General features: G+C 50.6%; 1 protein-coding gene across 1 annotated transcript; it reads right to left on the bottom strand.

Moving 5' to 3' along the window:
* Window positions 1-710: 710 nt before the first annotated feature.
* Window positions 711-16,507, bottom strand: TFRC (transferrin receptor). The gene is made up of 19 exons (XM_065844400.2): window positions 16,423-16,507; window positions 14,746-14,816; window positions 12,771-12,984; window positions 11,927-12,149; window positions 11,569-11,712; window positions 10,772-10,868; window positions 10,259-10,381; window positions 8,974-9,069; window positions 8,671-8,810; window positions 8,143-8,312; window positions 7,719-7,838; window positions 7,001-7,086; window positions 6,817-6,880; window positions 6,632-6,699; window positions 6,180-6,247; window positions 5,685-5,766; window positions 4,535-4,756; window positions 3,913-4,053; window positions 711-3,630 (listed from the first exon to the last, which is right to left on the bottom strand). The coding sequence occupies exons 2-19, from the start codon at window positions 14,776-14,778 to the stop codon at window positions 3,388-3,390; spliced, it is 2,334 nt and encodes a 777-aa protein (XP_065700472.1). The 5' UTR covers window positions 14,779-14,816; window positions 16,423-16,507; the 3' UTR covers window positions 711-3,387.
* Window positions 16,508-19,023: the final 2,516 nt, after the last annotated feature.

Raw genomic sequence — 19,023 nt, 5'->3', positions numbered from 1 at the left:
AGCCATGACACAGGGCACAGACTGCCCTGCACTGCCAAGGGGCAGCCGAAATTCTTGCTGCCAGGTGGGTGGGGAAGGGGCTGCACCTCCTGTCCCGGCTGCAGCAGAGCTCCCCACAGCCCCAGCCCTGCCTCTCGGGCCGCTTTGTACGGTCACTGCAGGGAGAGGAGCTCTGCCAGGTTTGCAGGAAACAAGGTGTTTCCAAGTAAATCATCCGTGTTTCAAGAGGAGGGACCAGAGCTGTGCCCGGGCGACCCATAAGATGCAGGCTCCTGGAGAAGTTGCATCTTCACAGTATCCAGCGTTTATAAAGCAGAGGGTGGGGGAAGACAGCTGAGAAAAGCCAAACAAAGCCCCAAACTAGTGCAGTCTCACCTGAACGGGTCTCTGGGGCTGGGGATATAGCTCCCACTCTGCCAGAGCTCTCTGGGGCTCTAAGCAGTAACCAAACACCCATCTGCACCATGATCCAGGAATGCTCTAATGTGGTGATGAGGGGCAAGGGACAAAGCAGGACACAGCTGCAGTCCTCATTGCAGGTGCCTACAGCAGCATGGTGAAGTTCAGATTTGCTACTGCACATCAACAAGTTGGTATTGGAGCTGCCAGTTACCAGCCCTGATGGGGCAAGAGAGTGAACTCTCTCCAGTTGCCCAAGCTCACCCACGGCCACAACAGCATCATGGCTTTAAAAGAACCCACAAGAAGAGTTGAGTGTTCAAGCTTCAAAACTTTATTCAAGCAGACAGCAGATAACCCAGAGAGTTTAGCATCCCACACCAGTCAGACACCAGCACAGAGCAAGGCATCCCGACATCCCAGTAGTCACAGTTGTGCTGCCTCACCAGGAGACAGGCTTTGTCTTCCTCTGCTGGCTTTAAAGCGTGTGATTAAGTCTGACATCAAGATGCATGCAAACGCTACAGTGAGGACTCCCAGACAGCAGCTCTTAAATGCCATCCAGAGAAGTGTCACTAGGAAACAGTAACACAAAGGGCTGCACACATGCCTCAGAGAGAGAGCAGGGAAGTTAAGGAAGAGCAAGAAGTCACACAAGTCTGGGCATCAGGCTTCCAGAAAGACCCACGACAATCCAGCCCTCCAAGGTGGTGAGCAGTGAGCTCAGTTAACCAGGCTGGGGGCTTCTCCTGGCCTATTCCTTCTAGAGGCTGAACAACATTCTTTCCCCTCAAGGACCACTGCCAGGGCTCAGGTCACTTAGTTTAGGTTTAAACACGATACTACAGGGCTGGCACCAGCCTGCCAACTGCTTTTTGGGAACAGCAGAGGTGTCACACAGCAGCAGTGTTCAGCTTCAGATCGGGGAGCAGAGAAAAGTATCACTGATTTCCTCCCCTCCACACATCGCCCAGGAGGCAAGACTGGAGTTTCCAGCAAGACCTGGGGAGCAAGGCAGCCTCCTGTGCACACACACCAGCATCACCCTAGTGCCAAAGCAGGCCAGCCTCTGAACCGGTACACACACTGAGCCAGAGCAGCGACCAGAGCCCTCCGGACAGCAGTCAGCCCAAAGCCCTACATTCATCTTTATTTCCCCAGGTCTTTGTAACTGATTTCAAGGAAGCTTACTAAATCACAGAGCACACAGTCTAACTAGTCTAGTTTCTACTAAACATTCAAGCACCAGTCCCGTGACTGGAGGCAGGAAGCCACTTCAAGACAGAACAGCTATTTGAAAACAGTTCAGCCTACAGAGAAGGTAGAGGAAGTACATAACAGACCGAAGTTTGTATCTGCATCACCACAGGAGAGTGGAAAAAAAATAGGACTGCAGGAAATTGATCCGTGTTAGATACTAACCATCAAGCTTTGCAGATGACATTGCATGATAAGCATAGAACAATTATGGGAAACACTGTCCCCGATAATTACGTACACCCATAGTGCAACATATGGAGGTCACTGCCTCCGATATAACACTGTGGTAGGCAAAAACTACCTTGTTCTTTACACATTATGGAAGACACTGCCCCCGATAATGTCAGTTAAGTTTCATGATACATAAGGTACTGGAAGTTTGCAGGAAGCTGCCGTTTAAAAATTGGGGCAATGCCTAATCTGAGGTACAAGAAATTCGTTTGTTGCCACAAGCGGAGCAAGGGCTACACAGCAAGGCCAGGAAGGAAGCTGTGCTCCCCCTGCGAGCGCACATTGTCCAGAAAGGGGAGCAAAGAGGGAGTCTGAAACCCACAGAGGGGCACAGACACCACAGGGAAGCCAAATTTCTAGTATTTGAGTTTCCATCCAGATTTTCAGCATTTTATGGATCACTTTGGAGTGCAACCCCGAGACTTGCTACCGGGTTTACACCTTTAAGTTTCTTCCAGGAGTGTTTTTGCCACAGAAAGCTTAATTGCTAGTTTTCAAAAACTTTTTTTTGAGGGGCCTGTTTAGATGATTTTAAATGCAAAGTTCCAGTATCATGTTTGATTGTAATAGCAGATGCTGCTTTATTCAAAAACGACAGTATAACTGTCATAATTATGGAAGGCACTGCTTCCGATAATTATCTTCTATAAAAAAAACCACACCATTTATAGTGAACGCTGTCACTGATAAATAAATAAACAAATAAATATCTCAGTGCCAAACAAGAGCCATCCTGCAAAATGGCATCACTCAAACAGGGTTTGGCCAGCAAGAGACTCTATTTCAGAAAAGGCCCCAGAGCAGGAAGGTCTGAAGTGTCAGTCTAGAGCCATTTCTCAATGCTGCAGGACTCACTGAGGTGCCAGCTGAGGATATAAAAGGGGCATTAGATAATCTTTGGGTCATTTTCACTGGGTATTGAGACCTGCCTCAGCAGAAGCAAGCTTTCAAGATATTGTTGGGACCCTGCTGTTGAGTAAAGGCAGGTCGGGCACTTCAGAGCTTACTGATAATCCAGCACTTGTGGGCTATTACTATGTTGTTTTATTTTTGAACCATGGGTTGGTCTCTGCAGCTCCCTGCCAGAGAAGGGATCCTCATCACAAGTGTTAAGAGGAATCCATTCCATTTTGTCACTAAGTTTAGGGGGCAAATAATTAAAACCCTAAATAGATGAAGTACCTCCCCACACAAGGTACCAGTTCAGGAGTCACCTGAGCTGTTAGTTCTCAAGTACACTGGAGAACAAGCCCTACAAGCAGCTGTACGTGACCGATTTGGACTGTGGTCAGATGGGAGCCTGGTCAGAGGAGATTTCATGGTAATCTTAGTACCTGCCTTAAAGCTGCCTCCTATGAATTTGTCAAGGTGAAATTTAAATTTTATGCTCAACTTTGGTCAAAAAGGATTTGTTGCCTGAAAAATCTACAGAAAAATAATGTCATGTTAGGGAGTGGGTTTCCCTAATCCTGTACCTTAACCAGGTGTTTGCCATGTCTAGAATTCGTTGTCTGTATCCCAGATATCACCCACTAAGGCATTGGCTGCCCCTTTAATGGTCCAGGTCGCCAGGGCGAGCTGCTCTTTCAGCATGTTCGCGTCCACGCTCTCCTTGTTGGCTCTCAGCTGCTCCAGGTTCTCCAGCAGACTCTTCAGGGTGTGGGAGCCTTTGCCGAAGAAGATGTGGCGAAAGGGAACATCTTTTGGTGAGAGGTATGGGGAGAGGAAGTCATACTCCACCTGGAGCAGAGATGCAAATTTAAGGTTACAGTCTCACCTCCCAAGTTTTTCTTTCCTGCTTCATCGCAAGATCCCAACCTCTCGTCCCCACCTAGCCCTTTCCCGCAGCAGCTCCGCAAGGGCCAGACCCTCTCCTGATGGCAAGCACAGAAGTTTGTCACATTGACACTAAACAAGCAGAAGAGACACCGGTCTGCACAGCACCCATGGCTCCTCAGGATGAGGCCTTTCCCAGCCAGCACTTCCTTTGTGAAGGAAGGAAAACCAGCTGCTGACACCCACCTTCATGATCCTGTCGTTCAGGGCTCTGCGGACAATCCTGTTTTCCCTGTCACTGTTTGCAATGTCTCTTCTCAGTGCATCTGTAGCTCGCTGGAAGTCACCACGGGCAAAATACAGCCACTTCAAGGTCAGTCCCAGCGTCTGCGAGGGAGGAGCTGTTAGCAAACCTGATTTTCTTCTTTTGCTGCTCTCTTACCAAAAGAAAGCGACCTTTTTTTTTTTTGGCTAGTTTAATCAGGTAGCAAAGCAAGTTCCTGGCAGGCTCCTCTGAGGTCACTGAGCTCAGTGACGTCTCTTCCCACCCACAGTTTCTTGTGGGCTTTCAGCAGAGGTGCAAATGAGATGCAAAGCTGCACCATGCTGTCAATGACAACCAGACAAGAAACCATCCACATACATTTCCTCAAGAGCTCGCCACAGTCAGATGAGCTAAATCTGTCTGCCACAGCTACTCTGCCTGCACAGCTCTATGAGGAATACCAATTCAGTTCACATCTCTCTACGCTCTCATGCCCAAAGCAGGAAGGTGTTCACCCTGTTGTATCCAACAGCAGCAGAGCTTTATTAGCACATGGCCCCATAAGCCTCTACAGGGATTCAGTGCACTCTGAGCCTTTCTTACCTTCACATCCCGATCATAGGGAAAAAACTTCTCCTGGAATGCTAGCAGTTCTTCAGCATATCTCTCAAAGTCCAGGAAGAGCTCATGATCGTGGGTCAGCCTGAGAGCTATTTGTCCAGCAACCTCTGCAGCAGCATGCATAAGATCATACAAGTTACCAGTTGTCTTCAGGTTGGCCACAGTGTCCTGAGTAGTGCCCAAGAAAGCGTACTCTTTATCCTTCTGCAAGAAAGAAAGCATTGAAGTTAGGCAAGAGTGCTTTTCCAGCTAGGACTTTTCACCTCCTACTACAGCTTGCTTGCTACTTCCACCACATCCCAGCCCCTTGTGCTGCTAAGCAGTGATATTTGAGTGGTAGCAAAAACTTCACAAGGCAGAGGTAAAAAGAATTGAGCTTCTGCATCTTGTCCCTCACAGTCTCCAGCAATCAGCAGGATGCTCTGCCAGTTTGTTAAATCCAAAGACGTATAGACCTTTTGCAGAGTACACTGCAGAAGCACAGGTGGGCAAACCCCAGCACCCAATTTGGTATGTGCTGGCAGCACTCACCAACACTTACTTCTTGGCAGGATAACTCAATTTTTGTGGAACATGTCTGACACTAACAAAATCCAAGCATTCATAAGCAGAGGAAGCCTCTTTGGGAAAGGTTTCCAGCTGCATGTCTGCAGTAACAGAGGGGCTGCTTGGCTGATGTCATTTTTGCCAGATCCAAGCCACAGGAGCAGACCTGAACAGTCTGAATTTTGTACTTGTTCTGGTCAACAGTACAGCTTCCCCAATGCACTGTGCATGCTGACCAGCAGGCTGTAGTATAGTCTTTCACCAAAGCAGCAACAAGCTTGACATCTTTTCAGTGCTTTTAGCTTCCGAATCATTGACCTCTGAGCCTCAAAAGAGCAAGTTCCCCCTATCCCAACAAAAAAAAGAGTGTTCAGGACTCTGAAGCAGGGACCATAGGCCAACCATGCCCCAGGAGCCACCTTCACAGCAAGTTCTGTCACAGCCACCAGGTCCAGAGGCTGCATCACCTCCCCCAGAGAGGTTCCTGCATGGGCGACGAGCTTGGGACAGCACCCCGTGCTCTGCCACCCTGGGGAACAGATATCCTTGCAGTGCTCTGTACAGCAGGCAGGTAGGAAATACTTACGTTGTAGAAACCAAAGGAGACCACGGGGATTCCCGAGAAGGCCAGGAAAGGGAATGCTGCGTTATCCAGACCAAGGGGAATGCTGCAAAAAAAAAAAAAAACCCAACATGTACTGAGTAATTACCAACTGGTTTGGTCATCCCAGGAGAAAAGCTACAAGCCCTAGAGTTGAAGCCCTGAGCCAGATGGACTACCCTGTCTAGACAAGACTGGTTTTGACAAAGAGTCCCAGCCGTGTGCAGAGAGCTGCTCACCCAATTCCGACCACTGGTCCTTGTACAAGGCTGTTCCTGCTCCACAAAAGCTGCCAACAGGCCACTTGGCGCAGCACTAAGCACAGCTAGTGCTGTACTGTTCACCCTTGCCTGATCCCATTGCAGTATGTAAAGCCCTCCCCTGACAGCAGCATGACACTCCAGCACAAAGAGCAGAAGGCATTTAGTTTGCTCTTTTATGGAGATTTGCTTTCCTCAACAGCAGGACAACAATACTTACACTGTTTTTACCCAGTCAGTGCCAACTTTGTCATAAAGGTTTCCTTTACCCCCTGTTGGGTCCTTCACCTGCACAGAGATGACAGTCAGTGCACTTGTTATGACCTCTGTTTGGGCCTCCAGGTCCACCCTGGAGCTTGCATTGCTGTGCAGATGCCAAAGTCAGGTGTGCTCCCCTGACCTTTTTGTCCACACAGGCACGGTTCATGCAGAACACACATTCACCTCCCACTGAACTGTGGCATTCACTGATTTTAGATTCTGCATGTGTGAACTGCAATTCCCAGAGCCCAGCTGACTTCAGACAGGGCTCTCCAGAGGATCTCAGCCCTTTCTGATAAAGGGGGCTTCCTCCTCAGGTGGAGAAAGTGACCCAGCACAGGTCTGACTGCTTTCAGTTCCTCCTTAAAAGAATTACAGTCACCTTGATTAGCCCAAGACCCTTCAACTCACCCCCTTCATAGTTCTCTCCAGTAATGTGTAGAGCAGCGGGCTGGCAGAAATCTTCACGTGTTCGGAGCCTGCAAAAGAGTGTTTGACATGCCAGCACTATTAACCACTATTGCCAGAGGTGATCAGTTAAGGTCAAACTATTCTGGTCCGACTCAGTTTCAAGAAACCGAAGAGCAGCAGCTCACCTAGGACTGCAGCATCCAAGTTAATGTAAGTGAAGGCTTTGGTATGCAGCGTGGCAGAGTACCCCTAGAACAAAACAAATACTTTAAGATGAGCAGCAGCAGTACAACACCAAGATGTTTAATCCACAGAACAGGAAATCACAACTGCACAGTTATTGCACTGAAGTTTATCAAAGAACAGTACCTCCAGCCATTCAGTAGCACCCACAGCTCCATACTCTCCTGCACTCCAGCTAGCGAAGATGATGCTGCGCCTTGGTTTGTAGCCATCTGCAAAGAGATAAAGAGAGACTGAGGCATCTACCCTTCCCCCACGGAGATGTAGATTAGCACTGAGGGTCTGGGCTGATGAATCGCCCGCTCCTCAGAGCTGAAGCACTCTGGCTGCTGCAGACAACCGTGCACACTAGTGGCCGCACAGACACTGTACCCTGTCCCCCTATGCTGAAGAGCTACGTAGGAAAACCAGGCTGTCTGAACTTCCTCCCTTTTTTGTTTAGTTGCCTGAGTCCAAAATTAACCCTGGAGACAAGAGCACTTAAACTAAGTGCCACCATGCAGGCCCTCCCACTCCAGCTGACCAACTACTTGAATATTTGCCCACCTTCAGGCCTGGCTGTTCAATGGACAGCTCAGCTTTGAGGTTTCCGCCATGTGTTATCCAAGGACATTCTTGTATTCAAGCCATACCAGATACAAGCAGACAATCCTTTGGAAGTGAGTGCTCACTGCAGACAAGTTGTCTAAGTTGGACAAGTAACAGCTTCTCAGGAAGCTTTGTCAGATTCTCTATGCCTTCCTAAAGGATTATTTATTTTGCAACTGGGCTCTGCAGCATTAACACATATAGAGCTAAACCTGCATCACCTCCCACCCCCATGCTTTTGTACACAAGTATTTACCTTTTTTCACCATGTCCGAGATCACACGGGCAAGTTCCAATAATATGGCGGTTCCAACACCAGCCTTGGCTGCTCCTGGGCCCCAGGAATCTCTCTGGGCTCCAATAACAACATACCGATCTATAAAGGAGACAAGATCTGAGCTGCAAGCTTCAGGTTGCAAACACCATTTATCAGAAGAGCAGCTTTGAGCTTCTGTACTAGGAAGAGAGTATGGAGTCTGAGCCCTGAATCCAGCACACCGCTTGCTTTTAATTAGCCTTTCCCTGGCAGCACGGTTCAGCTTTTCCCTTGACCCTTCGGGAAGGGTCTTGGTTCTGCTGAGGAACTGGTTGTCTCTCTCTGGGAGCAGCTGTCACGTTCTGACCATCACACAAGAGCAAGGGGTCCCCTCAAGACTGAGCCACAAGGCAGTTGCTGTTACCTGGTTCTTCAAGTCCCTTGATAGCACCAAAGATGTTCAGAATCTTCCTGTCCGCCATAACGTTGTTCACAGTCAGTTTCACCATCATGTTGGTTGTGCTCTTCGCCATCACCTTACATCCCATGGCCCCACCGTTCCACCCCAAAGGGCATTCCTTTCCATCCATTTTGCTGGGGGAAAAAAAGAGATCCTTTGAAGTCTTGTTCAGTTCTGACCTCTTTTAGCTATCCTGTGAAAAAAGCAAGCCTGTAACTGCAGGTGCAGCTTGTTCAGGGCCTGCTCAGGAAATAACTTGCAGTCCCGTCCCACTAATTACACAGTGAGAGATAGGATGGAGAAACCAAGAGGAATCCAACACTAGGTTAAGAACAGTCTTTAAGACATGAGGCATGGATACAAGTGACATTTCTCCAGCCAGTTCCAGCAAGTGCTCCCTGCGGTACACAGCACAGACCAGCAGAGAGCTCCCTGGGCTCACAGCACCTCAGCACCATCCTCACAGCCCTGAAAGCCAGGAGAAACAGCTACCTGAACAGCCTGTCAGCTGCTTGGCTAGAGACAGTCTGAACAGCAATGCGAGGTAGCCCAGAAGATTCCACTGGTGGGAACTGGGTGTGGTTGAAAGAAGGGAAGCCTGGGGTGAACGGGTCTCCGGTTCCAAGGTGGGCCTGTGAAAAACAAGAGGAGTCCTCAAGTCTCAGAGGAACCTGACAGGTTCCATTCGCACAAGTGCATGAAGCACTGCTGAGCCAGCGGCCCGCAGGACCGCTGCGGTCTGCAGCGAGAAGGGCTCAAGAGAACAGCAAACAGGGGAGCCAGTCGCATACTCACATGTCCAAAGGGGACAAGTGCATCTGTGTTCTTGTATTCGGAGGGGTCCAGGTACATCAAGGCACCAACTGCTCCTACCTCTTTGGCATTTGCAACCTGAAGCAAAGAGTAACATTAACTGCACATTCGCACTGCAAGCAAGGGGAGTTAAGGCAAGTACACGGAATAATGGTGTGAGGGATTGTGCTCCTCAGTGCCCAAGTCCACTGCAGATTTTAACAGCTACCTGACAGTGACAGACGCACAAGGAAGCTGAATACCAGCAGCTCGGTACTACTCCAAATAGAGTGTGTCTAACCCTTTTGGACAGGTAGGACACATCCTGCAATTCCTTCAGCTCACACTTGCTCCTCAAAGCAGCTTAGAAGAAATACATGAATTAATTTTGATTATGCTCCATCTGTTTTCCCAAGATTAGGTTAGTCTCAAGACAAGGTAAGCAACCAGTGGAGGACAATCTTCACATGGAAAACAAAGCCACGAGTGGTCTAGTCAGGTCCCTGTTCAATGCACCTACAACCCAGCTTCCTACAATCAGCACAAATACTCTTGCCAAGGCCAGACACCAGTTGGAAAAGTGGGAAGGGAACTGGAGAACCAGTGAGCACCCCTTGTGGAAGCACTTTCCAGCTCTGCCTGTGTCTGTGATGCATGCCTCACTGGAAGGAACCCTGAGGCCCAGCCTCCTCAGGAATACCCACCTGGGGGGCAGCTCTTGGTCAAAACTAGAACAGGTTTACGTACAGAAGGACCCAGATCCTTTGGGCTGCTTGACCATTTGGTTTGACTTGCTGCAGAGGGAACACTGCAGCAACACACAAGGCAGCTGACCAGGCACACAGTGCCAGCACATTCACTTGGGCCCTTGCTGACTCTTCACTTGGACCAGGTGAGACACTGCAGCCAAGCTTTGAAAAGTATCTGGCTGCAGCAGCAAGAGGTACTCTGAAGGCAAGGCTGCTCCCCTTCTAGCAATACCAGTCAGCTCTGCACCCTCTGGCCCCCAGGCTGCCTCCCTGTGCCTCCCAGCTCCATCTCTCCACATGCTTGGCTGCACCAGACAGACTCTGCCAGAGGCCAAAAAGAACACCATGAATGGTATCCAGCTCCTTTCAGTGCTGGTGTCCAGACCTGCACGTGGAGGCTTAGTGAAAACAAGCAAGACCAGACCTGCAGGGACAAGCCTACATACAACAAGTTCTAGAGACCTGAATGGATGCACGAGAGGAAGAAACACAGCCTCTGCTGCCTAGTTTGACCAAGCTCTGGGGCACAGACTGCTTACCTTCTCAGCCAGGGTTATTTTTCCAGCTCTGAAGATAATTATAGTTTCATTCAGTGACACATCCAGCTTCTGTATCTTCTGAAAATCAGCTTTCAGTCCATAGTTCACATACACTGGTTTGCCCTGGAACAGAAACACTGGTTACAAATGCAGCAGTCCTACATCAGTAAAATACTTGAAACAGCCTACAGAGTGGCAGTAACTCCCATTAACAGCAGGGAGTTTAAGCTTAGCAATGTAAAGTCTGACCACATGCAACATGCCTCTTGGAGTAACACTTATGTCAAGGTTCCCATATGCATCCCAGCAGAGAAGTTTAAACAGTTACTTCTGCACCTTGCTGAAGTAATAAAACTATGTGAGCCCACTCCTCACCCCACTGTCCCTATCACCACCGCCAGGTCTAACTGGGGAGGGCTTTGCACACACTGTATCTTGAAGGGACACATTTTGAACATTTCCATCTGGTTAAGTGTCCAAGTACATTTCCAGGATCTTCTTGGAGTCACTTACAACAACTGAGCCAGTCTTGCTGTACGCCACGTATGCATCGGAACTCTCCAGTTCCTCTTCTTTACCATCTTCCACAACAGACACTTTGTTGTTGCTACTGTCAAATGTAAAGAGACAGTGTTACATTCTTTCATGCATAAACTCCATATTTAACTGGCTCCCATATTTCAGTCTGCGCCTCAGCAGTTCTGATCAAGGCAATACTGAGCCTCCCAGTACTTCTGTGCAAGAATCTCTGGGGTTGCTCAGAGATGTTAACGAAATACAACTTCTAAGAAAAGTAGCAGAAAGAATCTGTGTTTCCAAGTCTCATACACCCCTCCTAAGAGGAGCTAAGCAAACTAATTTCTTCCCAGCATAAAGGGACCAAGAAGACATGAGGTTTGAGTTGCCAGCAAACACAATGACTGCTGATACCCCCCTGAGCTACTGTAGGGGCCACAGCCAGGTGTGCAACACATGTCTGGGTGCCAAGACAGAGTCGCCCACAACAGCAGTTTTAGACACAAGGAATCTGCCCTTCAGCTGAGTTTTTACTCAATTTTGTTCTTTCCCCTCCCTAAGAATGCTTTGAGCAACAGTTGCCCCAGGAAAAATCCAGAGGGCTGCTACCAGACACTCTGGATTTAGAAAGCCTGAGACAGGAGCGGCTACTGCTTGGTTAGACTGAGGCCTTCTTTGGAGAGGAGTAACTGGCTCACAATCTTAGCACTGCTATTAGCACAAATCATGTGTTTGCTCAAGACAACAAATAACCACACCGTAAGGAAGAGATCCGGATCACTTCATTAACGTACCTGCCTTTGACCTGCAGCTTAATGTAGTGCTCATCGTTCCACACTTCATCCAAGAAGAAGCTGGTGAACTGGTCATGAATGTAGTTGGCAGTGCTCTGATCTTCAGTGTCGCCAGCTTCAAAAGAGTATTTATTTGCTCTTTGCCTGTAGACAACAGATGTTTAGTTTAGGCTACAGCACCAGGTTGCACTGCAGTCCTCCAGCCTGCAAACCCAAGTTGGATGCGCCACTTAAGCCCACGTTTAACCACATGCCACCCCAAAACATCTTTAAGTCCTTTGTTCTCCAAAGGAGCTCAATTTCTGCTCACAGGCTGTGTCTCTCCCATAGCTGTAGCTAAACTTTCTGGAACTGTTACCTCAGGTTGACCTCAAGGCGTTCGACTGACAGTTTATTTGACAACAGATCTCTGAGATCGGGCCAGTAGAGGACAGGTGGTCCAGGAACCTCTTCTTCCTCAGTTTCATCATCATCCGCTAAGTAAGACGCAGTAGGAGTCACCTCACACTTGCCACTTCCATCCAGACACCTGCCAGCCTTCTGCATTCGTCCACGATAACTCAAGTAGCCGATCAGAAACCCTATGGACAGAACAGGTATTTTTTTGTGCTGCAGGAAGATACCTAAACCAGCCCCACACCATAAAAGTGCATTCAAAGCAGCTTCAGGGTTAAGATGCACCTCTGTTCTCGCTCCATTTTTGACAAGCTGGCATACCCAGTGACAGGCAGGAATACACGGACTGACATTTTGCCCGAGTTGGCACATCTTAAAGTACACTGTAAATCTGATCTTGTGCTTGGCACAAGAGTCCCTCCAGCACCACTTGGGAAGGAAAATGCTTACTTTAGGTCAGTGGCAGCATTAAAACCCTTGAGAGATGAGCACCAGAGGCTTTACTGGTACGTTCACCCACATCTCTAGAAAAGCGTTAAGAGTTAATCTAGGGAAAACCAGTACACTTGACACGTGGACTGGTTTGCCATTTAGCTAAGTCACAGTTCCGCTGTCAAACTTCACACTTCTTTGTGTCAATTCTGTACCGTAAGCCTGAACTAGACATACTTAGAGTTAGCGATAAGAGGCTGCAGCCTGGATCCAGGCTCTTTAATTATCTTCTGAAACAGTACAGGTTCAAATGTTAACAGCCTCAGATAAGCTGAATACCACAGTCCATGCAGTTGCATCTCGCCCTTCCTTACCAATCAAGAGGAGGAGGACGGCTGCAATGACCAGGAAGCAGCGGTTCCTGCCACTCCTCCGAGGAGGAGGCATGATGGCATGCAGGTGCTCTGGTCTCCCAGGCTCCCCTCCATCCTCATCGTCAGCAGACAGCTTCATCTCCACATGGCTGTTGTCTCCCTCTGTTTGTCGGGCAATGCTGAAGCGTGTGTATGACATCGGCTCACCACCAAACTGTGTTGAAAGACAGTGATGTGATGGAAGACCTCGTTACACCGGTCTACAGTCCTTGCAGTCAGTTGCACCTGTGCTCCAAACCAAATACAGCTTTTTCATCTGAAACCGCTCCAGTACAGCCCAGGCATTTGGCTGTCAGTAAGTCAGGCTGGCTGGCTTGAACAGACAGTTATTCAGGATCTCCAGAGTCCACTCAGCATCTGTTTGCCCTGCACAAGTTCACAGCCACACTGGTCAAAGTCTAGGTTGGAGTCTCTTACAGATATGACATGGCCAATGGCACCAGCATTTCCCAGGTGATCCCAGAGCAAAGGCTGATTGAAGCACAAACTCTTGGTCTTAATCTGACTTGAACATACACAACTTGTGCAGAAGGAAGCTTTGATCAGGACAGAGGAGAAGGAAGGCAAGTCCTCCATAGTTGTGCCTTTGAGCCACATCCACTCAGACATAAACTCTCATTCAGCATTTGGACAATCTTGTATTCAACTGCCTCAGGATACTCATAAATTACACTATAGATGGCTATTACAAAGCAGCCAGGCTGAAGAGAGATGACCCATGGGAATCCTGCTATCTTAGCTACATGAAAGCTGAGAGTGACTGGAACTGTTCAGCAAGTCTTTATCAGTGCCCAGGCAGAGCACCTTCTAGTCTGCAGCCCACTTCTCTAAACGGTCGCAATGCACAGCCCAACCGTCCACAGAACAGCAGCTTGTGCGCAAGACAACTGCTCAGAACAGACTCAGCTCCAGGCGTGGCCAGGCACCGAGCAGAAGCACTCAGCTTCCATTAGAGCCACGGAACTTGCCTGCAGCTATAGCTGTGCTGGTGATGGGCAGCAGGCTGGCTCAAAGGCCAGAGCAATAGTTTTGAGAGCAACAGTCCTGCAGCCACTCTCCACCGCACCAGAGAAGCAGCCGCTGGTAAGCACCCAAGCCCTGTTAAAATCTCAGCAGCTTACCCACAGTTCTCAGCTCACTCTCAATTTACAAGTCAGTAGCTGGAGGTGAAGAGATCAGACATCAACTTGGTTGGTCAAAACTAAACCAAAGTAATTTCAGACCTGCAGTTCCATTCCTGCCCACGTTACCCACAATGAAGCGGCTGGCTGCTCGCATTTCAGAAAGGGCAGCATCTACCATAGCAGTTTCCCTGCTCAGCTGCTTACTAGCTTGGCTTCTCTCATGCTTTGAAGAGGACATGCCTCAACCCTACACAGCCTCCACACTTGTTTAGAGAACAAACCACCACATTCAGTCTGAGCCCAGGGTCATTTCACAGTCTTCAGGACCAGTGGGCTTGCTTGAGCAAGCTCAGAGCTACCTTGTCCTGCACATTTGTTTCAAAGTGCAGGTCGCATTCAAAGGCTGGTCTTGTGGTTGAATTCCCACCCCCAAAGCAACATAATAGAACACATGCTGATTGTCCTGATAGGCATTTAACCAGCTTCCTCTGCAGCACTTCCTCCTGGAACACTGTTCAAGGCTAACTCCTCCTCCTCCTCATCAGGTTCCCTAGAGACCCAAGACACGGTAGCAGTTAACGATAACCCCAGGAGCAGTGCACTGTTTAAGCCACCTCCTTATCATGTCCAGCTACCTACAGTGACATCAGACTCACAACCCACACAGCAGCACCTAACGCTGCTTTGGATTCATTGTCTTCTCCGATAACAACATGGACATGGTTGAACCTTTTTTCTGCGGTATGATCAGCCCAACAAGAGACAAACGGTACAGGGGGACTGCGTCTTACCAAGTTAGAGATCGCCGCTCTGGCATGGTCCATTGCCTTTTGGAGGAATGCCCACCAACTTGACCAAAGCCCTAGAAGTTCAGAACACAATAGGTCACATCAGACTCTTCCCTTGCCTCTACGTAAGACACCCAAGGTCTGTCCCTGTCACTAATAGAACACTTGCGTGTGTGCTTCTCTGTAAGTCACAATGTTGGTCAACCTACATCAACCTTGAATGCAACCTAGAAGTTCACATACTTCCACTACAAATATAAGTTCTGACCAAAAAAACTGACTCTTTCTGTTGAAGTCTGGGGTCAGGGGTGTATAAATGAGGAACACAGTCTCAACCAGCTAATTTCAGGCAAGGGTGTTAGCAATGGTAAGGCCACCTCTGCTCAGGGAGGGCTGACGAGAGGCACTTGCTCAGCTGTGACAACAGACATCACATATCTAAGGTTCCTGTGGTCTGTCTCAATGACAGGATGGAGGTAAGAGTCCAATTAGTAGCCAGAAGTGGCACAGTCATAACGCAAAGCAGGACAAACTCCTACTCTGCCAAAACACTTCCAGTCGCAAGGTGCCTATAGATGGCTATATTATTTACCACATTATGAAGGCAATTCCAGTTTTGGACAGTCTGCCAGAATAGCCAAGAGCAACTGTCCAAAAGCATTTCAGTAACTTGTTTCGCTTGGATTTCTCTAGACAGCAAACTTATCTGAAAGGTAAACTGCAACTGATTGATTTCAGCATTTCTTCCTGAAAATATTATTGAAAAAGCTCTGTAAATTAACTGACCAGACAGCTTGAGGTAGGACAGGTGCTCAGGCTGGGAGCATGCACAACTTGAGCACTGCCTCAAGCAGCAATGCTAGGAAACGGCTTAGAACTGGTCTTCAGGTGCACGTGGATTAGCTCTACACCTGGGAGCTCTGCAACCTAAGCAGGTTTTATTTGGAGATCAAAGGCCATTTGCTCAGTTTACCTTTTGTTTAGGGCAAGTGCATATGGAGATCAATCCCTGGCAGCTTTGAGAAGCCTTTTCCAAGTGACAACCTGAGGCTCAGGCTGGGCAGGGCACAAAAGGGTGTGCGTGTGGAGGGTCTCCTAGACCAGTTAACCCAAGGGCACAAGACAGCACAAAGGGCTTCTGGGCGTAGCACCTGGCAGGATGCTCCCCGGGAGCACAGGGTCCCCCCGAGCCCCCCACTCCGAATCCCCTCCCGCCCACAGGGTGCCTTCCCTCCTCCCGCCAAACAGCACAGGGGTCAGCCAATAACCCCAATATAGGAGTAGCCTCCCGCGAGGGCTGGGCGGCCCCGGTATCGCGGGCAGGGCCCGCCTGCGGGCCGCCAGATAAACGTGCCCGGCGATACGCCGCCCGCCGAGAGCACGTCTCCTCTGTGCCCGGACCTGCAGCCGCATCCCCGCCCGGGCCGCGGGGCTGCCCGGCTACCCGTCTTCAAGGTCAGACGGGCAGCCATGGCAGTTTCCGCCACAGCCACGTGCGCGTGCGCCCGCCCACCCGCCGTCAACCGTAGCTGCTGCTGCTGCTGCTGCTGCTGCTGCTGCAGCGCCGCCGGTGCCGCCCGCCGCTCCTCGGCCGCGCCACCTCGCCTCAGGGCAGCGGCCACCGCCGCGCCGCGCCGCCCCTCCCCGCCCGCCCAACGGCTCGCGAGCCCCGCTGCTCACCCTCCACGCCTCCGGTGTCCGCGCCAGGACCCAAGTGCTGCCCCCGCCCGCCGCAGCGCTCGGCTACCTCGCCTGCCCGCGGCCCGCCCCCGCGGCCCCGCAGCCAATCAGCGCTGCCGCACGGACGTCTCCCGCCCCGCACAGTTCCCGTATTCGGCTGTCAGCGCCCCGGAGCCTCGCGGCTCCCGGAGAGCCCATGCGCACCGCGGGCAGATTCCCGCGGCCTGTTCTCCGGGAGACCGTTTTTAGGTGCTTGCGCTGCTTTAGGTGCCTGCAGACCCCGGCCGAAGGGCCCGGGGGTGCGGTGGTGGGCGCTGCCCGGGGACGGGGGGTCGGCTTTGCAGCCCTTAAGTCGCCGCAGCGGCAGAGGGGAATCTCCTGCTGCCGGCTTTGCCTGTTCGCTGCTTGCTGCTGCCCTGCCCGAGCAGCCCCCGCTGCGGGGAAGGAATATAATAGATGTTTTAAATCCCTTTTAGATGCCCCCAGGGCGGCGGAGGAGCCGCTTGAGGAGCGGCTTGTGTTTTATTGGGTGGATGTGAGTTCCAGCTTCCCCGCGGGAAGGGCTGGGAGCAGGGCAGCCGCACTGCATAGAGACGAATTTAACAACCCTTCGCAGGATGTGTAAGCGTTTACCACAGTATGCAGGAGCCACAAGAAAGAGCAGGTCACAGATTCATCATTCCCACCTTCTCAGCATTTTGAGGGAGAAGGGCAGGAAAAACATTTTTCTCCCTGTGTGGTACAAGCCAGACACAGGACTCATTCTGGCTTGGAAAGTACTCAGCATCTTCAGGTCCCAGCAAGCCACGTGTGCTCAGGGCTGCCCTTTTAGATCTGAACAAGCAGAGGCTCCCAGGGTGCCTTTCCTTCATGTCTTGCCCCAGTAGTGCATAAAAACTAGAAGTACGGGCAGCCCATGTCAGGCCACGGGCTGCATGTGGCCTACAGAGCAGTTTATGTGACCACCCAGGTGAAAGCATCCATGTTGATCACCACGGGATTACTCCAGCTCTAAAATAAGTGGTCCAGCCCTCTCCCTGAGGCAGGCAGAGTGACCCCACACTGTGGCGGGAGGTCCCCAATGTGCAGAGCTCCGTCTCTAAAACCAGCAGGTGCAGAGCGGTGGGGATTCCCTGTTTTGTTTCTAAGGAACTTGAAGGAGAAGTAGAACATATTGGTTGGATGGGGAAACAAAGACATAGCACGCATCTTCTTTCAGTGTGCTTCATAAGGTGAAGCAACGGGTAAGAAGGCAATTGAGTGGTTTTAGGGTGAAAGGGGTAAATAATATACTGGAGGGAATTTAGGGAACCTGTGCGCCTCCCATGCCCTTGGAGAGTCTCTCTCCAGCTGTCAGTGTGATGCTGGGCTGAGGTTCACGGCTTGGCCGGGCACCAGCTGGGGCTGAGAAGGGATCTCCCCCTGCCAGGGTCTCTCTGCCACAGCTTCCCCAGCACTACCAGGGCTGTCATATTTGCTTTGCTTCCCTTCAGCCAATGGCTGATCCCAAAAAGGCATGGACCCTGCAGAACATCTCACCCTCCTCCAGCACCCGCTGATGTTTGCTGCCTCCAGAATTGCCCACGGTCATGAGTGGGCCCTGGCTGTGACCACAGCCTCCTCTGCCCTGTCTGCCTGAACTCCAGTGCAAGTGGAGGTCACTGCTTCCAGCCTTGGTCCTTCAGCTCTGGGCATCCCTCAAAGGCATGCTGGAACTGGGGAACACCTCGAGTTTTGGGTGTGCACGTGTTCTGCAATGCCGCGCTAATTTGCCCCTTGCTCATTAAAGAAATAAATTGGTAGGCCTGGATTGTTGCCTCAAATTCTCACCCAGGAAAGAAGGATGGGGGCAGAAAGTTTGTAGTTTGGCAGAACACATGATTGCAAAGAGGATTATGTTTTGTGAGAAGCAATACATTCCTGCGCCGATAAAGGGGGGATTAACTAGATCTGAAACTCGATGCAGCTGTCTGGAGACAAGCCTCCTATTAAGCGGCTCTCGGGCGAGATGTGCCCATAGTCCCACCCCCTCTGTTTGCCATAGAAGGTTTGATCGAGGCTCCAGTGCCAATGCCCTCCCTTCTCCAGCTCCATCCATCACCTGTGTGGTGATGCCAGTCACTGGGGACACAGCCATCACTCGGTATATGACTGTTGTGCAGGATGTGCTGCTGCTGAATGCTTGGGTGGAAGCAGAAGGTCTAAGAGAGTTCAGAAAGAGATTAGATCAGTCCTGCAGGCTGGATCCTCCGGCTGTTTCTCAGTGTGATGGTCTGGATGCAGCCTGCTGCTCAGGAACGCATAACCTGGGGAAAATAGCCCCAGCCCTGCCCCACCCCCCCATCCCCAAGTTCGGCAGCGCCGGTACCAGTGCTGGCTGGGCACACCGTGCTAGGGCAGGGCTCTGATCACCGCCTGCCAGCGCCACGAGCAGAGCAGGGCTCCCATGGAGAGTTCCTGCCGGAGGAGAGATGCATGCAGCAGGGCTCAGACTGGAGAGGTTCCCGGGAGCGACACCAAAATACAGGCCAGCCAAGGGATGGCCTGATTTATTCCTGCCCATGGCCTCCATCTGCTGTGCCTCCCAGCTGGCAGCGGGTG

The sequence above is a fragment of the Patagioenas fasciata genome, chromosome 9 (assembly GCF_037038585.1).
Source record: "Patagioenas fasciata isolate bPatFas1 chromosome 9, bPatFas1.hap1, whole genome shotgun sequence".
Taxonomy (NCBI): Eukaryota; Metazoa; Chordata; class Aves; order Columbiformes; family Columbidae; genus Patagioenas; species Patagioenas fasciata.
The sequence above is the reverse complement of the archived record's forward strand: the minus strand, read 5'-3'. Positions and strand labels throughout refer to the sequence as shown.